This window comes from Durio zibethinus, chromosome 22, assembly GCF_047325235.1.
Source record: "Durio zibethinus cultivar Kanyao isolate XHJ-2024 chromosome 22, ASM4732523v1, whole genome shotgun sequence".
Lineage (NCBI taxonomy): Eukaryota > Viridiplantae > Streptophyta > Magnoliopsida > Malvales > Malvaceae > Durio > Durio zibethinus.
This window is the reverse complement of record NC_143183.1, coordinates 1441543-1464456: the sequence shown is the minus strand read 5'-3', so window position 1 is coordinate 1464456 and position 22914 is coordinate 1441543. Positions and strand designations below refer to the sequence as shown.

The 22914-nt window shown below is 29.2% G+C and overlaps 3 protein-coding genes across 3 annotated transcripts; all 3 read left to right on the top strand.

Annotated features, from left to right (window-relative positions):
- The first annotated feature begins 9544 nt into the window (after window positions 1-9544).
- On the top strand, window positions 9545-10991 carry LOC111307215 (peroxidase RIP1-like). Its single transcript, XM_022905229.2, has 3 exons — window positions 9545-9820; window positions 9919-10113; window positions 10222-10991. Exons 1-3 carry the CDS (start codon window positions 9614-9616, stop codon window positions 10771-10773), a joined length of 954 nt encoding a protein of 317 aa, XP_022760964.1. The 5' UTR covers window positions 9545-9613; the 3' UTR covers window positions 10774-10991.
- A 3114-nt stretch (window positions 10992-14105) lies between these two features.
- On the top strand, window positions 14106-15560 carry LOC111307214 (peroxidase RIP1-like). The gene is made up of 3 exons (XM_022905228.2): window positions 14106-14376; window positions 14475-14669; window positions 14779-15560. Exons 1-3 carry the CDS (start codon window positions 14170-14172, stop codon window positions 15328-15330), a joined length of 954 nt encoding a protein of 317 aa, XP_022760963.1. The 5' UTR covers window positions 14106-14169; the 3' UTR covers window positions 15331-15560.
- Window positions 15561-18421: 2861 nt separating this feature from the next.
- On the top strand, window positions 18422-19786 carry LOC111307213 (peroxidase RIP1-like). The gene is made up of 3 exons (XM_089751697.1): window positions 18422-18658; window positions 18758-18952; window positions 19059-19786. The coding sequence occupies exons 1-3, from the start codon at window positions 18452-18454 to the stop codon at window positions 19608-19610; spliced, it is 954 nt and encodes a 317-aa protein (XP_089607823.1). The 5' UTR covers window positions 18422-18451; the 3' UTR covers window positions 19611-19786.
- Window positions 19787-22914: the final 3128 nt, after the last annotated feature.

The window sequence follows — 22914 nt, the reverse complement described above, 5'->3', positions numbered from 1 at the left end:
TACCATCTAATGACTCAACCTCAATGGGGCCACATATGTCAGAATAAATCAATTCCAATCTATTTTCTTTTCTCTAAGAACTCTTACAAAAAAAACTCTACGATGCTTGCCAAACAAACAATAATCACATGAATTGAGAGACATACCTTTGGTCAAGAGAATGAGAAACTGCCTTGCCAAAACTTGCAACCCCTTTTCGCTCATATATGCTAGCTTCTTGTGCCTCAAGTTTATTGAAACATTATCCTCAATGGTATTTACCTGGTTGTCATTCAATTGCATCCATGTCTTATACATTATGTAGCATAATTTTTTCCTTGTAACTACTATAGATCCTTTGAAAAGCTTTCACTGCCTATTCTTTTATCGACTCTCATATTCCTCCTTATCGAGGGCATTAATAGGAAGCAAGTTCATTCTCATATCGAAAATGTGTCTAACATCCCTCAAAGTCAACATGTAGCTTGTACTAGTTTATACAACAATATCACCAATCCCAATAATCTGTGACACACTTTTATTTCTCATCTTGGTACAACCAAAGCCTCTCATTTTGTAAGTTATAAACAACTCTCTCTTAGGAACATAATGATATATCGCTCATGTGTCAACTATCCATTCAATGTCGGGATCACCGACGTGATTATAATCATCATGTGTATAAATCAAAGTAACTAAATCACCATATGAATTCACTACTGTAATTTTTTCATTAGCTGAACTATTGTCTTTCTCATCTTTTCTCTCTTCAAGATTTTACAGTGTCATTTTATATGACCTATTTTACCATAATGTAAACACTTCACTTTATCTCTGGACTTGTACCTATATTTAGACTTACTATAGCTTTTTAAGTTTTGACCTTTGTAAATATTTTTACCCCTATTCTCTGTGACCAGAGCTTGATTCTCAGGGTCTACATCTTTTTGCCTTATTTTTTCATTAAGCATACTAGCTTTTACTATCTCCAATGTTACCTTATAATCATGAGCTAAATTAAAAACACTCACAACTAGAGTATTCCAGCTGTCTAACAATGAATCTAAAAGAAATAATGCCTTCATTTCATCATCTATCTTAAGCTCCATAGTAGTCATCTGATTAAATATATCTTGAAAATCACTCAAGTGCTTTGTAATAGATCGTTCATCCCTATACTATAAAGTTGTAAGCTTTTAACAAGCATAACTTTATTCATACATGTTTTTCTTTTATACAATGTTGTTAATTTTTTTTCAAACAATGTGGGCATCTGCCTTCTGCACTACATGATGGAATACGCTGATATCAACCCATTTTTTTATTGTAGCCAGCGTCTTTCTACCTAATTTCTTCTAGCTTTCATCTTTCATATCTGTTGGCTTAGCCAAATCACCTAATATCGGCTCATAAAAATCTTTACAATATAAATGATATTTCATCACAGGCTTTCAAATTGAATAATTTGATGCTGTTAATTTTATCATAAAACCTGTATCACCCTCTATGATTTTAAATAGAATTTACTTCTGTCTTGGGCTGCTTCTGTATCGTTGTCTCAAAATAACCCATACTCCAATACCACTTGTTAGGCTTGAAGCAATAAACACAATAATGCAGAAGCAATATATCGTAATAAACCCATAGCCATTGATAACAATCAATAAAAAAAAAAAAACACAGAAAAAATAAAGTACACCAAGATTTACATAAAACATCCTCCAGTGTAGGGAGAAAAATTACGGACCACCAGAAAAATCTCCACATTAAATAATCGATATACAAAGTTCTTCTCTAGCTAAAACTAGAGCTAATCATCAACTAGAGAGAGACAATTAGAGAAATCTCACCAAATATGTGACTTAATAAATACACATTGGATTTGTTCCTAAAGAGCTTCAAACATGATCTTCACCGTTCAAAATGTAGAACTTTGAATTATAACCCTGCTGATGAAATTTTAGCTCAATCGGATCATGAATTAACTTCCGTTCAACTAACTTTCCATTTTCTCTTTTCACTCTATTTTCCTGGCTTTTCTTTTTTCTCTTCTTGGTTTGCAACACCACTTTAAAACAGCTCCATCTCTTTTTATTAAATAACTAAGACACTGTGTAAAAAAAAAAAACCAAGGCTAATGGCTTTGATTGATCCAAAAACAATTATATGAAACTGGAGGACTCCATTTTTCTAAAATCTTAATTCCCTAATTAGAATAGTGTTAAACTCTATTCTCAAATAGATATACTTTGACTCAGTGGACTTCCGTATCAGATTTTTTTTTCACGTCAGCGCCTCTTTTCGTCTATCCTCTGCATTCTCTTTCTCCTGTGCAACCCATCAGCCATCTTTCTTTCTTATTTTTTTGTTGCTTTGGACAGCAAATACTTGAAACATCAGACTTTTCCATCTTCACTACATGATTTGCTTCGTTATATTCCATGGGAACAATTTTGTCCTCGATGCTCTGGTAGCATTACAATCATCTCGTGATTTGGGATTGTTACTGGAAACAGATTTATCACAAATTAAAATTGAAGGTTGATGGGGCAACCAAACAAGTTCTATGGAAATGGCAAAATTTAGTATGTCTCGAGGGGATCGAACTGGTTCCATAATGACAGAGTGTTGAGTTGATTATCTGTACGACTGTACCATAAGTTGGATTCTGAACGTTTCTCCATAAAGATTGCATATATACATGTCCATGTGACACTTGGTAAACATTATCTCCTCCATAAGTGTAAGAATAATTCCCATAACGGACTCCATGTTCTTTATGAGGAATGTGGATGTGGTGTGAAGCAACCACAATTTGATCATGAAACACTTCATTCCCCAATTCATATCCAGTTCGGTGATAAGCATAATTTGAGGGAGATGATGCCATCAGCTAAACTAGCATGCCCACGAGGTAAATTCATGCCAGCATCATCTAGAACATACAGGCCATTCAATCTTCCAGCTCATGTATGATTTCTCGCCTCCTCAACACGACGGTTCAATTGGTGCGGTAAAATCATCCTCTTTCATGACCGTGTGTTTCACCGTAAGTAGAAGAGGGATCATTTTGATCTTTGGAATAAAACCCAAAATGCAATTTTCCATCCGCATTCAGTATGAAAGCTTGGTTTGGGGGGCATTTAGCACATGGATTATTAACCTAAGGAACACCAACCTCATCACCAGAAATAGCTCCAATTGGCATCCATACTACATTATCTCAAAACCGTGGCTGGTGTTCATATTGGGGATGATGATTTAATTACTGCAACAAATATTCTTCATGCATTTTATCAAAGCATTTGTTTGGTAATTCTAGAAACAGTACTCGGTAACGAGCAGAAGACGGTGAAAGGTGGAAACTCTGATAGTGATATTATTTTGGGATCATGATGTCCATGGTGCCTAAGAAAATAGTAAGCAGGACTCCATGGACCTTCCATTTCATTTTATCTCTAAGGGAACTGGTTGCTGGAGTTGCCTTGACCCATACGAGGAATATTAAGATGACGCAAGCTATATTCCGGCATCGACATCTAACCATTCCTCTGGTTATGAAGGAGGAATATCGAAGGAAGAAAACAACGACGTGGAATAAAAAGCTGATGTAGAATTTTATTAGAGTGAAAATATCTTTATTTTGTAATAAAATTTAAAACTACTCTTGTTAAGGAATTAAGATTTAGAAATATACTAGTTTAAGAAAAAACTCGTCTAACTCTTCCCTTGCTTTGTAATAAGCTGACTTCACAGTTAACTTTGACTTCTTGGCTGAAACCAAAAAACCAAAGCTTTACTTTTGTATTATTATTTAGCTGGGCAGCACAATTAAGTTAATATTTGACGGTGGTTTTTCTTGTCTTAATTAATAACCCATTCTTTGAGTGTGTCATATATATATATATATATATATAGATATAAAATTTCTCTTAAATTCTTTAATATAAAACCTAAATTTTAGTTCTGCTAATTCATATAATTGATTATAAAAAATGACATTAATCGATTCAGTAACTTTAAATTTTAAATTCCATTACTTAAAAAAGTTTTTATTCTTATTAAACGACGACATCCTTTCTTTAATATATCTTGATAAGAAAAAAAAATCGATATAACTAAAAAAATCCCCTCATCTCAAGAGTATGTAAGAAAACTACTGTTTTGCTTATAAAGACTCCGTCAGATTATTTAACATTAAAAAAAAATTCAAGAAAGAAAAGAAGAAAAAGAAATAAAATAAAACAAAACAAAAAGGAATAATGATTCACTTTTTGATACAAATCCTTTTCTTTTTATTTTTATTTTTTAAAAAAATTTATTGCTTTTGTACAAGGAAAATTGATACTTTCAACTTTTTCTTAAAGCATTTAGAGTTTTTATTTTAAGAAAAATTAATACTTTCAACTTTTCCTTAAAATATTTTTCTTGATAATTTTTATTTTTAAGGAAAATTCGTACTTCCAATTTTCCCCAAAAATGTTTTTTCTTTAAATTTTGAAATTCTAATTTTAAGAAAAATTGATACTTTCAACTTTTTCCTAAAAATATATATATTTTTAAAACCTTTTACTTTTAAGAGAAATTGATACTTTTAATTTTCTCTTAAAAAAATATTTTTTGTTTTCAAAGAAAATTGATTTTAACTTTTTCTCAAAATATTTTTTTTTGGAAATTTTTATTTTTTTAGAAAAAAATTATTGAAAAGAAAGAAAAAATTAAAATTAAAATTAAGGAATACCAAATAATTCTAAATTAAAATAATAATAATAAATAAATAAATAAAATAAACCTTGAATCGGCTCGGCTAAAAGTTGGAATTGCTAGGAGTTGGAATCGGCTCGATGAGAGGAAGAAAAACGGCTCAAGAATGTGACTTTAGTAGAATCGGCTCGGCTCGATTTGATGGCTGAGGCGCGGGTCGAAAAAGGGTTATGCTGCAGATCGGGTCACCCAAATGAAAAACACGCGGATCTCGGGTTTTCTTTAAACTCAAAATGGCAACATTTTTCGATACTATAAAAGGCAAATTTCAGCCTTTTTTCAACAGAATTCTCTTCCTCCCTCTCTCTTTACTCCATTTTTCTCTCTCTCTCTATCTCCATCAAGAACACCAGTCGAAATTTAACCAAATTCTAGAAATTCTCATTGAAATCTAGGTTGTTCGTTGAAAGGTTGGTTGGTTTCTAGAAATAGTATGCCAAAAATTAGATAACTGGTCGAAAAATTCAAATATTGTGGAAAAAATCAACCGAAATTTGGAATTTCCAAAAATTCCAAAAAAAAAATCACCAAAAATTCCCTGAAAAAATTCCTAAAATCCTTAAGATTGCTTTGGACCTTTCTAAATGCCTTTATACTTTTCTTTTCTTCCTGTGTGTTCTTTTCGTGTCCTTGGGTTTTATTTCAACATCTATTTATAGGGATTGATTAGAAGAGTTTCTAATCAATCCCGATTCCATTTAAGATTGGGATTCAAACTTTTAATCCAATCTCAACTCTGTCAGTCCCCAAATTCACAGCCAAATTCATTCCAATTTTTTTTGATCCTAATCCCAGCCGAAAATTGATCAAGAAAAAAAGATAAAAATAAAAAATAATTGATAAATAATAAAATATATTAATAGATAACTAAAAAAAATTAATAGGTAAATAAAAAATATTAATAGATAAATAATAATCATAATAATCATAATAATAATGAAAAATAATTAAATTAAATTAAAATTAAAAAAAATGAGCCCATATTACCCATTTGGACCAGGCCCAATTGATCTGGCCTAGACCAAATTGGGTGTCTACCCTAATCATTCATAAATTAATAATATATCATTGATAGCTTAGTAGTGAATAATTGATAACTTAATTATCAATTACTGATAACTTTTATTATACTAAGTTGCCAAGAATTGAACCCTAGGTACTAATAGAAAAGAACTCAAAACTTTTATCTTAGGAATTAGGATAAACCTACCATGAACAGATTTAATAAAAAATTAGTGAAAAAATTATAAATTTAAACAAAATAATAATGTTATTATATAAAAAAAATTTTCTCATATATTATTAATGAATTTTTAAATTTCATGTTTCATAGTTGTAAATACATAACAACATATTAGCAAATCAATGATAGGTTAATAAAAAATAAGTGATAACTTTTTAGGTAATAACTGATAATTTAATAGTAAATTAGTGATAATTTAATAGTAAATCAGTTTCAATTTAATAGTAATTAATTAATTAATTTAGTAGTTACTCATAAATAGCTTAATAGTAAATCAATGATAATTTAGTAGTTAATCATTGAAAACTTAAAAGTAAATCAACATGACTTAATAGTAGTTAATCATCAAAAACTTAATAGTTAATCAATGATAATTTAAGAGTAAATCATGGATAATTTAATATAAATCAATGATAACTTGATAACGAATTATGGTTAATTTTGAAATAAATTTGTTATGATTTTGTAGTAAATAATCAAAAGCTAAGTAGTAAATCAATGATAATATAGTAGTAAATGTATAATAACATAATAGTAAATTAATGATAATTTAGATGTAAATTATTAATAACTTAGTAGTAAATTACTAATAATTTAGTGATAAATAAGTGATAATTTAGTAGCTAATTAGTTAATTATTAATAACTTTATAGTAAATTACCGATAAATTAATAGTAAATTAGTTATAACTTATAATCAACCATAGTAACTTAGTAGTAAATCATCAACAATTTTGTAGTAAATTAGTAATAATTTAGTAGTAAATCATTTACAAATTAGTATTAAATCAATAGTAATTTAGTAGTAAATTATTAATAATTTATTAATATATCATTGATAGTTTAGTAACAAATCATTAATAACATAATAATAAATCAATGATAACTAAATTGTCAATACCATAAACTTATTCAATAAAAAGATTTAGTGAAAATTTTCTAAATTTGAATGAAATAATAATGTTATTATATAAAATAAAAATTATTTTATATTAGAACTGAACCTGTGCCTTCTTGCAAGAATCCATTATTAAATATATGATTACACAAATATTATCAATAATTACCAAAAGTATATTACAAGTTATCTAAAGCTTATTAAAATTACATCAAGAGATTATTAAAATTTTATCAGAAATTATTAAAATTGCATCAATAGTTACCAAACTTATATCATAAGTTACCAAAATATATTGAAGGTTTCCAAAATTTTATCAAAGGTTATCAAAATTAAAATTATATAAAAAACTATCAAATTTTACTTATATTATACCAAAATCAAAATTAAATTATTAGTGTTTATCATTATTATCATAATATCAAAAAAATTATTTATTGAAATGAAATTTTAGAAATAAGAATTACACATGCATCATGCATGTGCCAAAAACTAGTATGTATGTATGTATGTGTGTGTGTGTGTGTGTATGTACATATATATTTATATATATATATATATAAGGAAAGATCAATTTACATGATATTAAATTAAAAAATTTGTACATATTTTTCTAATTTTTTATTTTAATAGGTCCAATGTATTAGAGAGACAAGTAAAAAAAAAGGGGTTTAATCTCATCTCTTAAATCTATTGAAATAAATTATTAAAAAAAGATGTAAAAATTTTTTGTTTAACTTGATCTTTCCATGCGCTCACACACACACATATACATACATATATATATATGACTACCACCAAAATTTTTTGTATCCCCTTATTCCACCATTACCAAGTTTTTGAATTCTTAAAACTTCAAGCTGAAACTGAAGATATTAAGCTCAGACTAAGGTGGTAAAAATGTAAGAGAATAGAAAAATTGCTATACATCTTTAATTTTAGTCATTGTTTTTATAGAAATTGAGATTATTAGAAATTGAACTTTAGTTATTTTGAACTAAAAATTTGTTTTTCTAATAACTACGTATGACCGTTGGCTTTTAATTTTTTTAAAAGATTAAAAATATTCTTGAATTTTAATTCAATAATTATTTAAATTCTTAATATTTTATCGTAATCAAAGTTTTACTCTTCTATTTTGATTTAATTGAACATTTTAAATAGATGAAATCTAATCATGTGATAAAAGTTAATTAATCAGTTCTCATATTACAATCAATTAAATTCTGAACGAATCTTAGAGAGAGATAAAAAAATTAGAAAAGAAAAAAGAAGATTATTTTATTTTATTTATTTTTATATATATTAATTATTTCACGTGGTAAACTTTAATTCATTTTATTAATGTCACATAAAAAATCTTTTAATTGGCAAAAACATTAATAATTTAACTTTTTTTTATCTAAATAAAGATTTAATTATATGCAAATAATTATCTAAGAGATTAATTAATTATAATAAAAAAATATGGGCTTGGATATAATAAAAAAATATGGGCTTGGATATTTTTAATTATAGTTCAGATATTTGTTATACCTTTAGCCTTTTAATTTTAGTGTTGATAATTATCATCTTTAAATTATTTTGTTAAAACAAGTTGCATGGTCATTCATCTCTGCTTTGTACCATAATTGCCAAAAAGAATTTGAAGCAAAGACGAATCAGTGATCATAGAGAACTAAAAAAGAAGTACGACCAGCAGCCTGACCTATTCTTAATTTTTTAATTTGTAAATATTAAAGAGTGGATACACTGTTGATAAGTTCAACACTGGATGCCTTTGATAGAGGAAGAAAAGAAAAAAGACAATTCCTCTTGAAACATAATTAAGGGAATTAATCAACAGATACATTAATCAAAATCAGCAGGAGGCTGCCCTGTTTTGTTTGGCCAAATTTTGATTTAATTCATATGATATTATTTGACTTTAAGATTTATTATCCAACAAAAAACTTTTACTTCTTGGCCAAAAACAAAAAGCTATTACCATGTGTTATTATTTGACCGTGGTCTTTCTTGTCTTAATGAATAACCCATTCTTTGAGTGTGTCAAAGTGGAACAGCTATATGTGTAATTGTTCTTAAATTGTCTAATATAAATTTAAAATTTAGTTCTTTCATTCATGTAATTGGTTTAATTTTAAGAAATGATATTGATGAATTTAATAAATTTAAAATTTAAATCACAACACCTACAATCTTATCTTCTATTCCTAATTAAACTACAATCTCCTTTCTCTAATATACCTTGATAAGAAAAAAAATCAATAAAATTTTCCCCAGTAATTTTGTATATTTGACGAACTTGCTTATTTTTATCCTGTATTTTACGAAGAAAACTCAAATCTAACCTCAATTCAATGTTTATTATCTTATAAATTTCATTTTAAGTTCTTTTATTTCTTTGTCTACAATTAAAAAGTAATCCTTTTTCAACTTGCCCATGGCTAAAAAATCTATTAGGATCGGCTCTACGATGAAAAGTCTGATTTAATAGTAGAATAAAAGCCTTGAGAACCAGTCTCGTGATTAGCTAAGAAAATAAAAGCCTTGAGAGCCAGTCTCATGATTGGCTAAGGGAATAAAAGCCTTGAGAACCAGTCTCATGATTGGCCAAGTCCTAAACGAAATTGCTCGCTATAAATACCCAGCAGCACCCCAACCATTCCCAAAACTCACAAACTTGAAAAGAAAGCAAATTAATTCAGAGCAAATTCAACTTTCTAATCAATGGCTTCACCCACCAATTTTCTTCTTCATACCTTTGTCTGGCTAGCACTTGCAACCACAGCTTTTTCCTTATCTCCCAAATTTTACGACCAAGTTTGTCCCCAAGCTTTGCTTGCCATCAAGAAAATAGTCCACGCTGCTGTCCATCGTGAGCGACGCATGGGAGCTTCTCTACTTCGTCTGCACTTCCACGACTGCTTCGTTAATGTACTACATTTACTTCACAACATTTCTTCATTATTATCGGTAATATTTAGCGTTTCTTTTTAAGTTGCAATCTTGAATTGTTTGCCATTGTAATGCAGGGTTGTGATGGTTCCCTTCTGCTGGATTCTACAGCTACCATTGACAGTGAAAAGAATGCACGTGCCAATGTCAATTCTACCAGAGGATTTGAAGTAATCGACCAAATTAAGGCTGAAGTGGACAAAATTTGTGGACGCCCTGTCGTGTCTTGTGCTGATATCTTGGCTGTTGCAGCTCGAGACTCCGTAGTTGCGGTATGGACTTATGTTATCCGATTGAAATTGAAAACTCAACCTATCTTTTCCATTGTCAGCAATTTTGTAAACAATCATTTCTAATGAAAACTGTCATGGTTGCTGCAGCTAGGAGGACCATCATGGAAGGTGAGGCTAGGCAGGAGAGATTCCACCACAGCTAGCAAGAATCTTGCAAACAGTGTCCTTCCATCTCCATTCATGGACCTTCCTGCGTTAATCAACAACTTCAAGAACCAAGGTCTGAACCAGAGAGATCTTGTAGCCCTCTCTGGTGGCCACACCATTGGGTTAGCACAATGTTTTACCTTTAGGAACAGAACTTACAATGCAACAAATATCGACCCTGCCTTTGCAAAAGAGCGTAGAGCAACTTGCCCACGTGATGGAGGCAACACTAACCTCGCTCCTCTGGATCCCACGCCTGCACGTTTTGACACTTCATACTTCAAAAACTTGGTGAAGAAGAGAGGACTACTCATCTCAGATCAAGCACTTTTCAATGGTGGCTCAACTGATGATCTTGTAAAGACTTACAGCTTCAACCCTGAAGTTTTTTGGAACGATTTTTCTAAGTCAATGATTAAGATGGGAAATATTAAGCCTTTGACTGGCAAACAAGGACAAATACGTGTCGACTGTAGGAAAGTGAACTGGTGAAGCAAATTGATGCTTTTAGGGACAATGGCTTTCCAGAATTTTTTTTTTTATTTCATGAAATCATTTTCATAAAAGCTATTCAATTTTTTTTTAATGTTAAATAAGGCATTTTAAGTCTTCCTTACGAAAGCCACATGGAAGATCATCAGATTAACCTTAATTGTTTGATTCGTTGTACTCAATTAAGAATTGTTTGTTTCAAGTGTATAGAATTTTGCTTTCACCAAATAATCTCACATTCTTGATTATTTATTATTTATTTATTTATTTTGCTATTGAAGGCGGTGAATAATTGTGGCAAATCTTCCGAGACATCAACAAGAGTACCGCATGACATATATATATATATATATATATATGGTTATAAACTGTAAGGAAACTTTAAAATTTCAGCTCATAAAAAATTAATTTTAAATATATTTTTTAAATTCAGTGCATTTGCTTTTAGCATTTTTTAATTTTTAAATTAATTTTATTGTAAAATATAATTGTCTGATTCACTGCCTGTAAACATATAAACTCGTGTACACTTCTCATCTATATGACCTTAAAAACAAAGAGAATATTTATTCAAAAACCATCTAAATAGACGTGAAATTGTCAAACACATCCAAAATATTGTTGTTTGGGAATGAGATTGACTACAGAAAAAGCCAAAGCATCTGAATATCCTCGAGTTCCATTTAACATGAGCTCTACTACTCTCTCCAACTCTTCTATTTCGCCCTATTATATATATATGACTATCACCAAAATTTTTTGTCTCAAGGATATCTGTGGATGGATGCTGTGTGCTTTGTAAACGGGAAAGGGGGAGCAAGAATCATATTTTCTTTAGTTGAACATATCCAAAGGAAATTCGGAAATGTAACTTGCAAGGGAGGTGACAGGATGAGAGCAGTTTCAGTGGGCAATATGACGACTGAAAGGAAAGGCGATTGATTTAGTACCATTGAGGCTGGCTTGGGGGCCTATATATATGATTTGGGCAGAAAGGAATCAGAGCCGCTACAATTCCTAGGAAATGACAGGAGAGCAGATAGTGAAGCAAATAAGAGATGTAGTAAAGCTAAGATTAGTAGGAATAAGCAATATAGCTAATGATTGAATAAACCAAAATTTGAGGGAACGATAAGAATTAAGTTGAGATATAATTGTACGATAACAATGATAATAAGAAATTAAGTAAAAAATAGTTGTACAGAAAGTGAGAAATTAAGTATTGTATTTCGTGCTTGTGGCAATGATTATTGTTTCTTGGATAATAAATACTTATCCAAAAATAATTTTGAATCCCCTTATTCCACCGTTATTTTGTTTTTGAATTCTTAAAACTTCAAGGAAGCTTAAACCAAAGATATTAAGTTGAGATAAAGGTGAGAAAAATATAAGAGAATAAAAAAAACTTGCTATACATCTTTAATTTTAGTCGTTGTTTTTGTAGTAATTGAGATTATTAGAAATTGAACTTCAATTATGGGGAACTAAAAGTTCGTTTTTCTATTAACATTTCACACGACCCTTGGCTTTTAATTTTGATAAGAGATAAAAAAAATCCTTGAATTATAATTGGATAATCATTTAAGTATTTAATATTTTATTGCAATAACTTACGTTCTTAATCTTTTATTTCAACTCAATTAAATTTTCATAAATGAACGAAATCTAATTACATGATAAATTTTAATGAATCAATCTTCGAACTATAATTAATTAAATTCTTAAAGAAATTTGAGAGAGAGAGAGAGAGAGAGAGAGAGAGAGAGAGAGAATGTAGGGAAGAAAGAAGAAAAAAAAAGGAAAAAATTATATTTAAAATTTTTACATATATTAGTTGTATTACGGGATATATTTTCATTTATTTTATTGATATTATATAAAATTTTATCTGAATTAGGAAAAAAAAATTAATAATGTTTAACTTTTTCATCCACATAAAAGTACAATTGAATGCGAATAAATGTTGGATGATTTTTTAATTATAATTTAGGGGTTTTTTAAAACCTTTAAGCTTTTAATTTTAGTGAACATAATTATCATATTTAAATTATTTTGTTAAACCAAATTGCATGGTCATTCATCTCTGCTTTATACCACAATTGCCAAAAAGAATTTGAAGCAAAGACGAATCAGTGATCATAGAGAACTAAAAAAAAAAGTACGACCAGCAACCTGACCTATTCTTAATTATTTAATTTTTACATATTAAAGAGAGTGGCTAGAATGTTGATAAGTTCAACACTGTATGCCAATGATAGAGGAAGAAAAGAAAAAAGGACATAATTAAGGGAATTAATCAACAAATACATTAACCAACGTAATCAGCAGGAGGCTGGCCTTTTCTGTTTGACCAAATTTTGATTTAATTCATATGATATTATTTGACTTTAAGATTTATTATCCAACAAAAAGCTTTGTATTATTATGGTTGAGCTGGGCTATACAATTAATGCTACTTAATTAATATTTGACTGTGGTTTTTCGTCTGTTAATTAATTTTCCTTTCTTTCAATGTATCAATGGTTAGAAAATTATATAAACTTTTTAAGTTTATATCACGTTAATTGACTTGGTTTTTCATATATATAAATAGAGGAGAGATCAATTTAGATATATAATATTAAAGAAATTTTATATATATATTTTTTAATTATTGATTAATATATTAAAGGGATGAAAGTAAATTATTTTTTTATTTAATTTTCTCATCTCTTGAATCTATCAAAATTAATGATTAAAAAATATATAAAACTTTTAAAATTTTACAATGCATAAATTAATCCATTTTCATATATATGTAATTTGTTATTAAATCCTCTAATATAAAACTTAAATCTTAATTCTGTTGGTTCATGTAATTACTTATAAAATATGAAATTGACTTATCCAACAAATTTAAAATTTAAATTCCAACACTTATAATTTTTTTTTTAATTAGACTACAACCTCCTTGATCTGAAATACCATGGTAAGGAAAAAATCTATATAATTTTTCCCAATAATTTTGAGTATTTAATAAACTTGCTTAGTTTTTTATCTTGTATTTTATGAAGGGAACTCAAATCTAACCTTCAATTCAATCTTTATTATTTTCCTTATCCATTTCATTTTAAGTTCTCCTCTTATTTCTTTCCTTATTTTTATCAGATTTTTTTATGTCTACAATTAAAAAATTTCCTTTTTGAACATGACCATGTCAATTTCGAGAATAAAAAATCTATTAGAAACGGGCCTACAGTCAATACAAGATAAAATAAAAGCCTTGAGAACCAGTCTAACGATTGGCTAAGTCATAATCGAAATTGCTCGCTATAAATACCCAGCAGCACTCCAACCATTCCCAAAACTCACAAAAAGAAAGAAAATTAATTCAGAGCAAATTCAACTTTCTAACCAATGGCTTCACCCACCAATTTTCTTCTTCATACCTTTGTCTGGCTAGTTCTTGCAACCACTGCTTTTTCCTTATCCCCCAAATTTTATGACCAAGTTTGTCCCCAAGCTTTGCCTGCCATCAAGAAAATAGTCCATGCCGCTGTCCATCGAGAGCGGCGCATGGGAGCTTCTCTACTTCGGTTGCACTTCCATGACTGCTTCGTTAATGTACTACATTAACTTCACAACATTTCTTCATTATTATCGGTAATATTTAGCCTTTCTTTTTAAGTTGCAAGCTTGAATTGTTTGCCATTGTAATGCAGGGTTGTGATGGTTCCCTTCTGCTGGATTCTACATCTACCATTGATAGTGAAAAGAATGCACGGCCCAATGTCAATTCTACCAGAGGATTCGAAGTAATCGACCAAATTAAGGCTGAAGTAGACAAAGTTTGTGGACGCCCCGTAGTGTCTTGTGCCGATATCTTGGCTGTTGCAGCTCGAGATTCTGTAGTTGCGGTATGGACTTATGTTATCCGATTGAAATTGAAAACTCAATCTATCATTTCCATTGTCAGCAATTCTGTAAACAATCATTTTCTAATGAAAACTGTCATGGTTGCTGCAGCTGGGAGGACCATCATGGAAGGTGAGGCTAGGGAGGAGAGATTCCACCACAGCTAGCAAGAATCTTGCAAACAGTGTCCTTCCATCTCCATTCATGGACCTTCCTGCATTAATCAACAACTTCAAGAACCAAGGTCTGAACCAGAGAGATCTTGTAGCCCTCTCCGGTGGCCATACCATTGGGTTAGCACAATGTTTTACCTTTAGGAACAGAACTTACAATGCAACAAATATCGACCCTGCCTTTGCGAAAGAGCGTAGAGCAACTTGCCCACGTGATGGAGGCAACACTAACCTCGCTCCTCTAGATCCCACGCCTGCACGTTTTGACACTTCATACTTCAAAAACTTGGTGAAGAAGAGAGGACTACTCATCTCAGATCAAGCACTTTTCAATGGTGGCTCAACCGATGATCTTGTAAAGACTTACAGCTCCAACCCTGAAGTTTTTTGGAACGATTTTTCTAAGTCAATGATTAAGATGGGAAATATTAAGCCTTTGACTGGCAAACAAGGACAAATTCGTGTCAACTGTAGGAAGGTGAACTGGTGAAGCAAATTGATGCTTTTGGGGAAATTTTTTTTTCAGATATCTTTTTTTATTATTTCAAGAAATCATTTTCATTAATAGTATTCATTTTTTTTAATGTTAAATAAGGCGTTGAAAGTCTTCCATACAAAACGCCACATGGAAGATCATCAGATTAACCTTAATTGTTTGATTTCGTTGTACTCAATTAAGAATTGTTTGTTTCAAGTGTATAAAACTCTGTTTTCACCAAATAATCTCACATTCTTGATTATTTATTTATTTTTTGCTATTGGAGGCCATGAATAATTGTGGTAAATCTTCCAAGACATCAACAAAAGTGGTAAATTTAAAAATAAATTTAAATATATTTTTAAAATTAAGTGTATTTGTTTTTAGCATTTTTAAATTTTAAAGTTAATTTTTTTTTTTATAAAATGTGATTTTGTGATTTATTGCTTGTCTGTGTATATATATATATATATATACCGGTAATATTTTAAAAATAAACTCCAAATTAATCTAATTATTAAAATAAAATTTATGTACGGATCTCAACTATATGACCTTGAAAATAAGGAGACTATTTATTGAAAAGCCCTCTCAATAGACATGAAACACATCCAAAATATTGTTTGGGAACGAGATTGACAACAGAAAAAGGCAAAGCATCTCAATATCCTTGAATTTTATTTATTTATTTTTTTTTTTGTTAAGGGGAGGGCATAATCCTTACAAAAGGAAAAAAGAAAAAAGATCCATTTAACATAAGGACTGTCACTCTTTCCAACTCTTTTTATCCATATATTAAAAAAAATCAATTTACATAGTACAAAATTTAAAAAAATTTACATATTTTTATGATCTTTAATTTTCATAAATCCAAAAAAAAAAAAAAGGAGAGCGTAGTAAAAATAAAAAAATGGTTTAATTTCATTTTTTGAATCTATTGGAATTAATTAAAAAAAATGTAAAACTAAAAAAATCTTACGGTATAAATTGATTCTTCCTACATATTATATATATATATATATATGACTATCACCACAATTTTTTAGTATCCTCTTATTCTATCATTACCTTGTTTTTGAATTCTTAAAACTTTCAAAGGAAACTGAAAATAAAGATATGAAGTTGAGAAGAAAGAGGGAAAAATGTAAGAGAGTAAAGAAAATTTGCTATACATCTTTAACATTAGTTGTTGTTGTTTTTTTTTTTTTTTGGCAATTGAGATTATTACAAATTGAACTTTTATTAGTGGAACTAAAAGTTTGTTTTTTTATTAACATGTCATACAACTGTTAGCTTTTAATTTGATTAAGACGTCACAAATAATTTTGAATTATAATTCAATAATTATTTAAGTCCTTAATATTTTATTACGATCAATCCAACCCTTAATTTTTTGTTTTGATTCAATTAAACATTTAAATGGATGAAATATAACCACATGACAAAATTTAATCCACACCGACTATAGTCAACTAAATTTTTAAAGGGATCTTAAAAAAAAATAAGTCATTCACCTCTTGATCTATTGGCGAAGGAGGTTTTACGAAGACATAGAAGTTCTGGTTTCAGTCAAGATCTCCTCTTTTTTTCGCCTTATAAGGGTTATACCCTCCCCTTAATAAAAAAAAAAAGAAAAAGAGATAGAAAAAAAAGTTTATTTTATTTAATTTTCACATATATTAATTACGTAATATACTAAATTTTAATTTATTGTATTAGTGTCATATGAAAATTTATTTTAGCAAACAAAAAACTAACAGTGTTAATTTTTTCATCTAAATAAGTCCTTAACTAGATATAAATAAATATTAGACAGATTAATTTTATTGCAATAAAAGAATTTTGAATGATTTTTTAATTATAATTCAAGAGCTTTTTATATCTTTAATCTTTTAATATTAGTATAAATAATTATCATATCTAAATTATTTTGTTAAACCAAACTGCATGGTCATTCATCTCTGCTTTATACCATAATTGCCAAAAAGAATTTGAAGCAAAGACGAATCAGTGATCATAGAGAACTTTAAAAAAAAGTACGACCAGCAACCTGACCTCTTCTAATTATTTATTTTCTACATATTAAAGAGAGTGACTACACTGTTGATAAGTTCAACACTGGATGCCTATGATAGAGGAAGAAAAGAAAAAAAGAAAATTTCTCTTGAAACATAATTAAGGGAATTAATCAACAAATACATTAATCAATGTAATCAGCAGGAGGCTGGCCTGTTTGGATTGGCCAAATTTTCATTTAATTCATATGATATTGTTTGACTTTAAGATTTATGGTTCAACTTTTACTTCTTGGCCAAAAAAAAAAAAAAAAGAAAACCGCTTTTACTTTTGTATTATTATTTAGCTGGGCAGCACAAGTAATGGTTTTTCTTGTCCTAATTAATAACCCATTCTTTGAGTGTGTCAAAATGGAAAAGGTATATATATATATATATATATATATATATATAATTTATATATATATATATAATTGTTCTTAAATTCTCTAACATAAAATTTGAACATTAATTATGCTGATCTATATAATTCATTTTAAAAATAACATTGATCGACTCAACAAATTTAAAATTTAAAACTTATAATATATTTTTTTCCTCAATAAACTACGATACACTTTCTCTAATATACCTTGGAAAGAAAAAAAAAATCAATATAATTTTTCCCAATAATTTTGAATATTTGATAATCTTGCTTAGTTCTTTGTCTTGTATTTTATGAAGAGAACTCAAATCTAACCTTCAATTCAATCTTTATTATTTTCCTTATCCATATCATTTTAAGTTCTTTTATTTCTTTCCTTATTTTGATAAGATTTTTTATGTCTACAATTTAAAAATAATCCTTTCTGAACTAGACGATTTCAATTTCGTGGCTAAGAAATCTATTAGAAAGGGGCCTACTGCGAATAGTTTGATTTAAAAGTAACGTAAAAGCCTTGAGAACCAGTCTAATGATTGGCTATGAAAATAAAAGCCTTGAGAACCACTCTCATGATTGGCTAAGTCCTAATCGAAATTACTCGCTATAAATACCCTGCAGAACCCCAACCGTTCCCAAAACTCACAAACTTGAAAAGAAAGAAAATTAAATCAGAGCAAATTCAACTTTCTAATCAATGGCTTCACCCACCAATTTTCTTCTTCATACCTTTGTCTGGCTAGTTCTTGCAACCACAGCTTTTTCTTTATCTCCCAAATTTTATGACCAAGTTTGTCCCCAAGCTTTGCCTGCCATCAAGAAAGTAGTCCAGGCTGCTGTCCACCGAGGGCGGCGCATGGGAGCTTCTTTACTTCGTCTTCACTTCCATTACTGCTTCGTTAATGTACTACATTTACTTCACAACATTTCTTCATTACTATCAGTAATTTTTAGGTTTTTTTTTTAAAATTGCATTCTTGAATTTTTAGCCATTGTAATGCAGGGTTGTGATGGTTCACTTCTGCTGGATTCTACAGCTACCATTGATAGTGAAAAGAATGCACGCGCCAATGTAAATTCTACCAGAGGATTTCAAGTGATCGACCAAATTAAGGCTGAAGTGGACAAAGTTTGTGGACGCCCCGTAGTGTCTTGTGCCGATATCTTGGCCGTTGCAGCCCGAGATTCTGTGGTTGCGGTATGTGATTATGTTATCCGATTGAAATTGAAAACTCAACCTATCATTTCCATTGTCAGAAATTTTGTAAACAATCATTTTCTAATGAAAACTGTCATGTTTGCAGCAGCTAGGAGGACCATCATGGAAGGTGAGGCTAGGAAGGAGAGATTCAACCACAGCTAGCAAGACTCTTGCAGACAGTGTCCTTCCATCCCCATTCATGGACCTTCCTGCATTAATCAACAACTTTAAGAACCAAGGTCTGAACCAGAGAGATCTTGTAGCCCTCTCTGGTGGCCACACCATTGGGTTAGCACAATGTTTTACCTTTAGGAACAGAATTTATAATGCAACAAATATCGACCCTGCCTTTGCAAAAGAGAGTCGAGCAACTTGCCCGCGTGATGGAGGCAACACTAACCTCGCTCCTTTAGATCCCACGCCTGCACGTTTTGACACTTCATACTTCAAAAACTTGGTGGAGAAGAGAGGACTACTCATCTCAGATCAAGCACTTTTCAATGGTGGCTCAACTGATGATCTTGTAAAGACTTACATCTCCAACCCTGAAGTTTTCTGGAACGATTTTTCCAAGTCAATGATTAAGATGGGAAATATTAAGCCCTTGACTTGCAAAGAAGGACAAATTCGTGTCGACTGTAGGAAAGTGAACTAGTGAAGCAAATTTATGCTTTTAGGGACAATTGCTTTCCAGAATTTTGTTATTATTTCATGAAATCATTTTCATAAATAGTATTCAATTTTTTTTTTATGTCAAATAAGGCATTTTAAGTCTTCCATACGGAAAGCCACATGGAAGATCATCAGATTAACCTTAATTGTTTGATTCCTTACTCAATTGAGAATTGTTTGTTTCAAGTGTATAGAACTTTGTTTTCACCAAATAATCTCACATTCTTGAATCTTTTTTTTTTTTTAGCTATTTGATGCCTGGAATAATTGTGGTGATTAAATCTTGCAAGACATTAACAAGAGTGCCGCATGACATAAATCTATATATGATTTGCATGTCTCTAACAGAAACATTTAATTTTTATTTGATACGTTGTCAGTTTATAAATATTATAAATTATAAATAAATTTTTCTTTTGCATTTTTTAATTTTAAAATTATTTTTTTATGAAATATAATTGTGTGATTCACTGTCTATATATATATATATATATATTGACATTAGTTTAAATATAAACTCCTAATTAATCTATTCATCAAAATGAATTTCATGCACACTTCTCAACTGTATGACCTTGAAAATAAAGAGACTATTTATTCTAAAACCCTCCAAATAGACATGAAAATTGTCAAACACATCCAAAATATTGTTTGGGAATGAGATTGACAACAGAAAAAGCCAAAGCATCTAAATATCGATGAGTTCCCTTTAACATGAGTACCAATACTCTCCATCCTTCTATTCTACCTCCCACACTAATATATATCATCTATATATAAATATAAAAGTGTAAACTCAAAAAATGTTAATAGTAATAAATTTAAATACCCCTATAAAATTTTAAATTAACAAATTTATCCTTAAATATATAATTTTTATTAATTTATTTAAGTTTAATTTAAATCAACAAGAATTAAAAATAGAGTTTTATGAGAAATTAAACATCTCAAAATTTTAAATTTTAATTTTAAAAGTGTTAAAAGTGATTGACTAAAATATATTTAGCAAAAATTTTTTTATAAAATTTAATTTAATTGTATTTTTTATTATTAAACACTTTTTTTTATATATAATTAAACTAAAAAGGTGCTAAAAGTAATTAACTAAACCCTTAACTTTTATCCCAAAAATATTAAAAGTGATTTATTAAAATAAAATTAGTAATTTTATATAAATTTTATTTTAAATGATTTTATTTTTATTATTAAACTCTTTTTTTATAAGTAGAAAGATTTTTTACATTAAATGAAAATATAATAAAACGATATAAAAATTTAATGTCTATAAGAATAAAAACAATTATACAAAGTTTGTTGCTTTAGTTATTGTAAAAACAATTAAATATGCAATTTATGTTGATAAATAAATTCATTAAAAATAATCATAATTAAATCATTTAAGCATTTTTTTTCTATTTTTTTCCTTTCAATTTTTTCTTTTGATATATTAACTACATATGCATGATAATAATTTTATTGTTTATATGTTTTATGAGTTGATCATTTAATTATTGATAACATAATTAAATCTTTTTAATCCCAATAATTAAATTTTCTTTTGTATTTTTTGATAATTTTATAATGTTATTTTCATGAAAAAATCTAATATAAAATCAATTGCACCTCCGTCACCCACAATTAGCATTATCTTATTCATTAAACACTTTAATTAGATTTTTTACCTTTAGAATTAGATAATTAATTTAGGAGATAGTGAAGTTACTGTAGACACCCAATTTGGTCCAGGCTCGGATCAATTGGGCCTGACCTAAATGGATAAGCCAAATTCAATCTTTATTTTGTATTATTTTTATTTTTATTATTTTTTTTCTTTTGTATTTTATTATTTATTATTATTATTATATGTATGTCTTTATTTATTTATTTATTTTATTTTGTTAATATTTACATGTATTTTATTTATATAGTTATATATTTATTATTATATTATTATTTTTTTTTGCAATATTTTTTAGGTTTATCTTATTTTATTTTTAATTATCTGTTAATTTTATTTTTATTCATTTATCTGATTTTTTTCGATTATCTGATTATTATTATTATTTTTTCTTTTCTTTTTTGATGGCTGTGATTGAAAGTTGAAGAATCCCATTGTGAATGGGAATTCAATCAGAAGAGTCCAGATTGGATTCAAAGATTGAATCCCCGTTCAAAGAGAAATTGAGATTGATGAGGAGCTCCTGATCAATCCCTATAAAAGGGACCTCTTGGAACAGATGCAGGACACAAAAAAAAACAGTGAGCAAAGCTACTAATTTGAGAGAAAAAGAGGCATATAGGAAGCTAAGAAAAGGTTTAGAAGTGTTCTGGGAGTTAGCAGAAATTTTTTGAGAATTTTTGGCGATTTTTTTCTGGGAATTTTTGGAAAATTCCAGATTTCGGTTGAATTTTTCGGTGAAATTTGAATTTTTCGGTGAAGATTCTGACCAAATTTGAAGTTTTCGGTGAGCTGCCCAGTTTCCGACGAAGAATTCCAGAAACCGACAACCTTCCGACCAACTTCTGGTGAACTTCCGGTGAAATTTTCCAGATTCTGGTGACATTTTCCAGAATCCGGCGAAATTCAATCGGAGTTCTTCAGCCTTTAGAGAGAAGGGAGAGAAAAAGGGAAGAAGAAAGAGAGAGAGGAGAAGTTTTCTGCCAAAAAACAGAGGGAAGGACCTTATATACCCTTCCAAAACGATGTCGTTTTGGCCTTAAGTGACCTAGAGGAGCCGCGCGTTTTGTCGAGACCCGACCCGAGCGTCGACCCGCTTCCTGACCCGCGCGTGCTGCCCCCCTCCGAGCCGAGCTTCCCAAGCTGCCCCTCGAGCAGTTTCTCTTCCTTGAGCCGAGCCGAGCCGATAGCCGAGCCGTTCCAGGTTTTTTTTTTTTTGGAATTTTTTTTATTTATTTGTTTTATTTATTTATTTATTTTATTAGATTAGATTTATTTAATTTTTTTTATCTTTATTTATTTTCACTTTTATTTTGTTCTATTTTCTTTAAATAAAAATCAAAAAATATTTTTTGAGAAAAGTTGAAAGTATTAATTTTCCTTAAAAATAAATTTTCAAAAAAAAGATTTTTGAGGAAAAGTTGAAAGTATCAATTTTCCTTAGAAATAAATTTCCAAAAAATATTTTTGGGGAAAAGTTGAAAGTATCAATTTTCCTTGAAAATCAAAATTTCTGAAAAATATTTTTAGGAAAAAGTTGAAAGTATCAATTTTCCTTAAAAATAAATTTTCAAAAAAAAGATTTTTGAGGAAAAGTTGAAAGTATCAA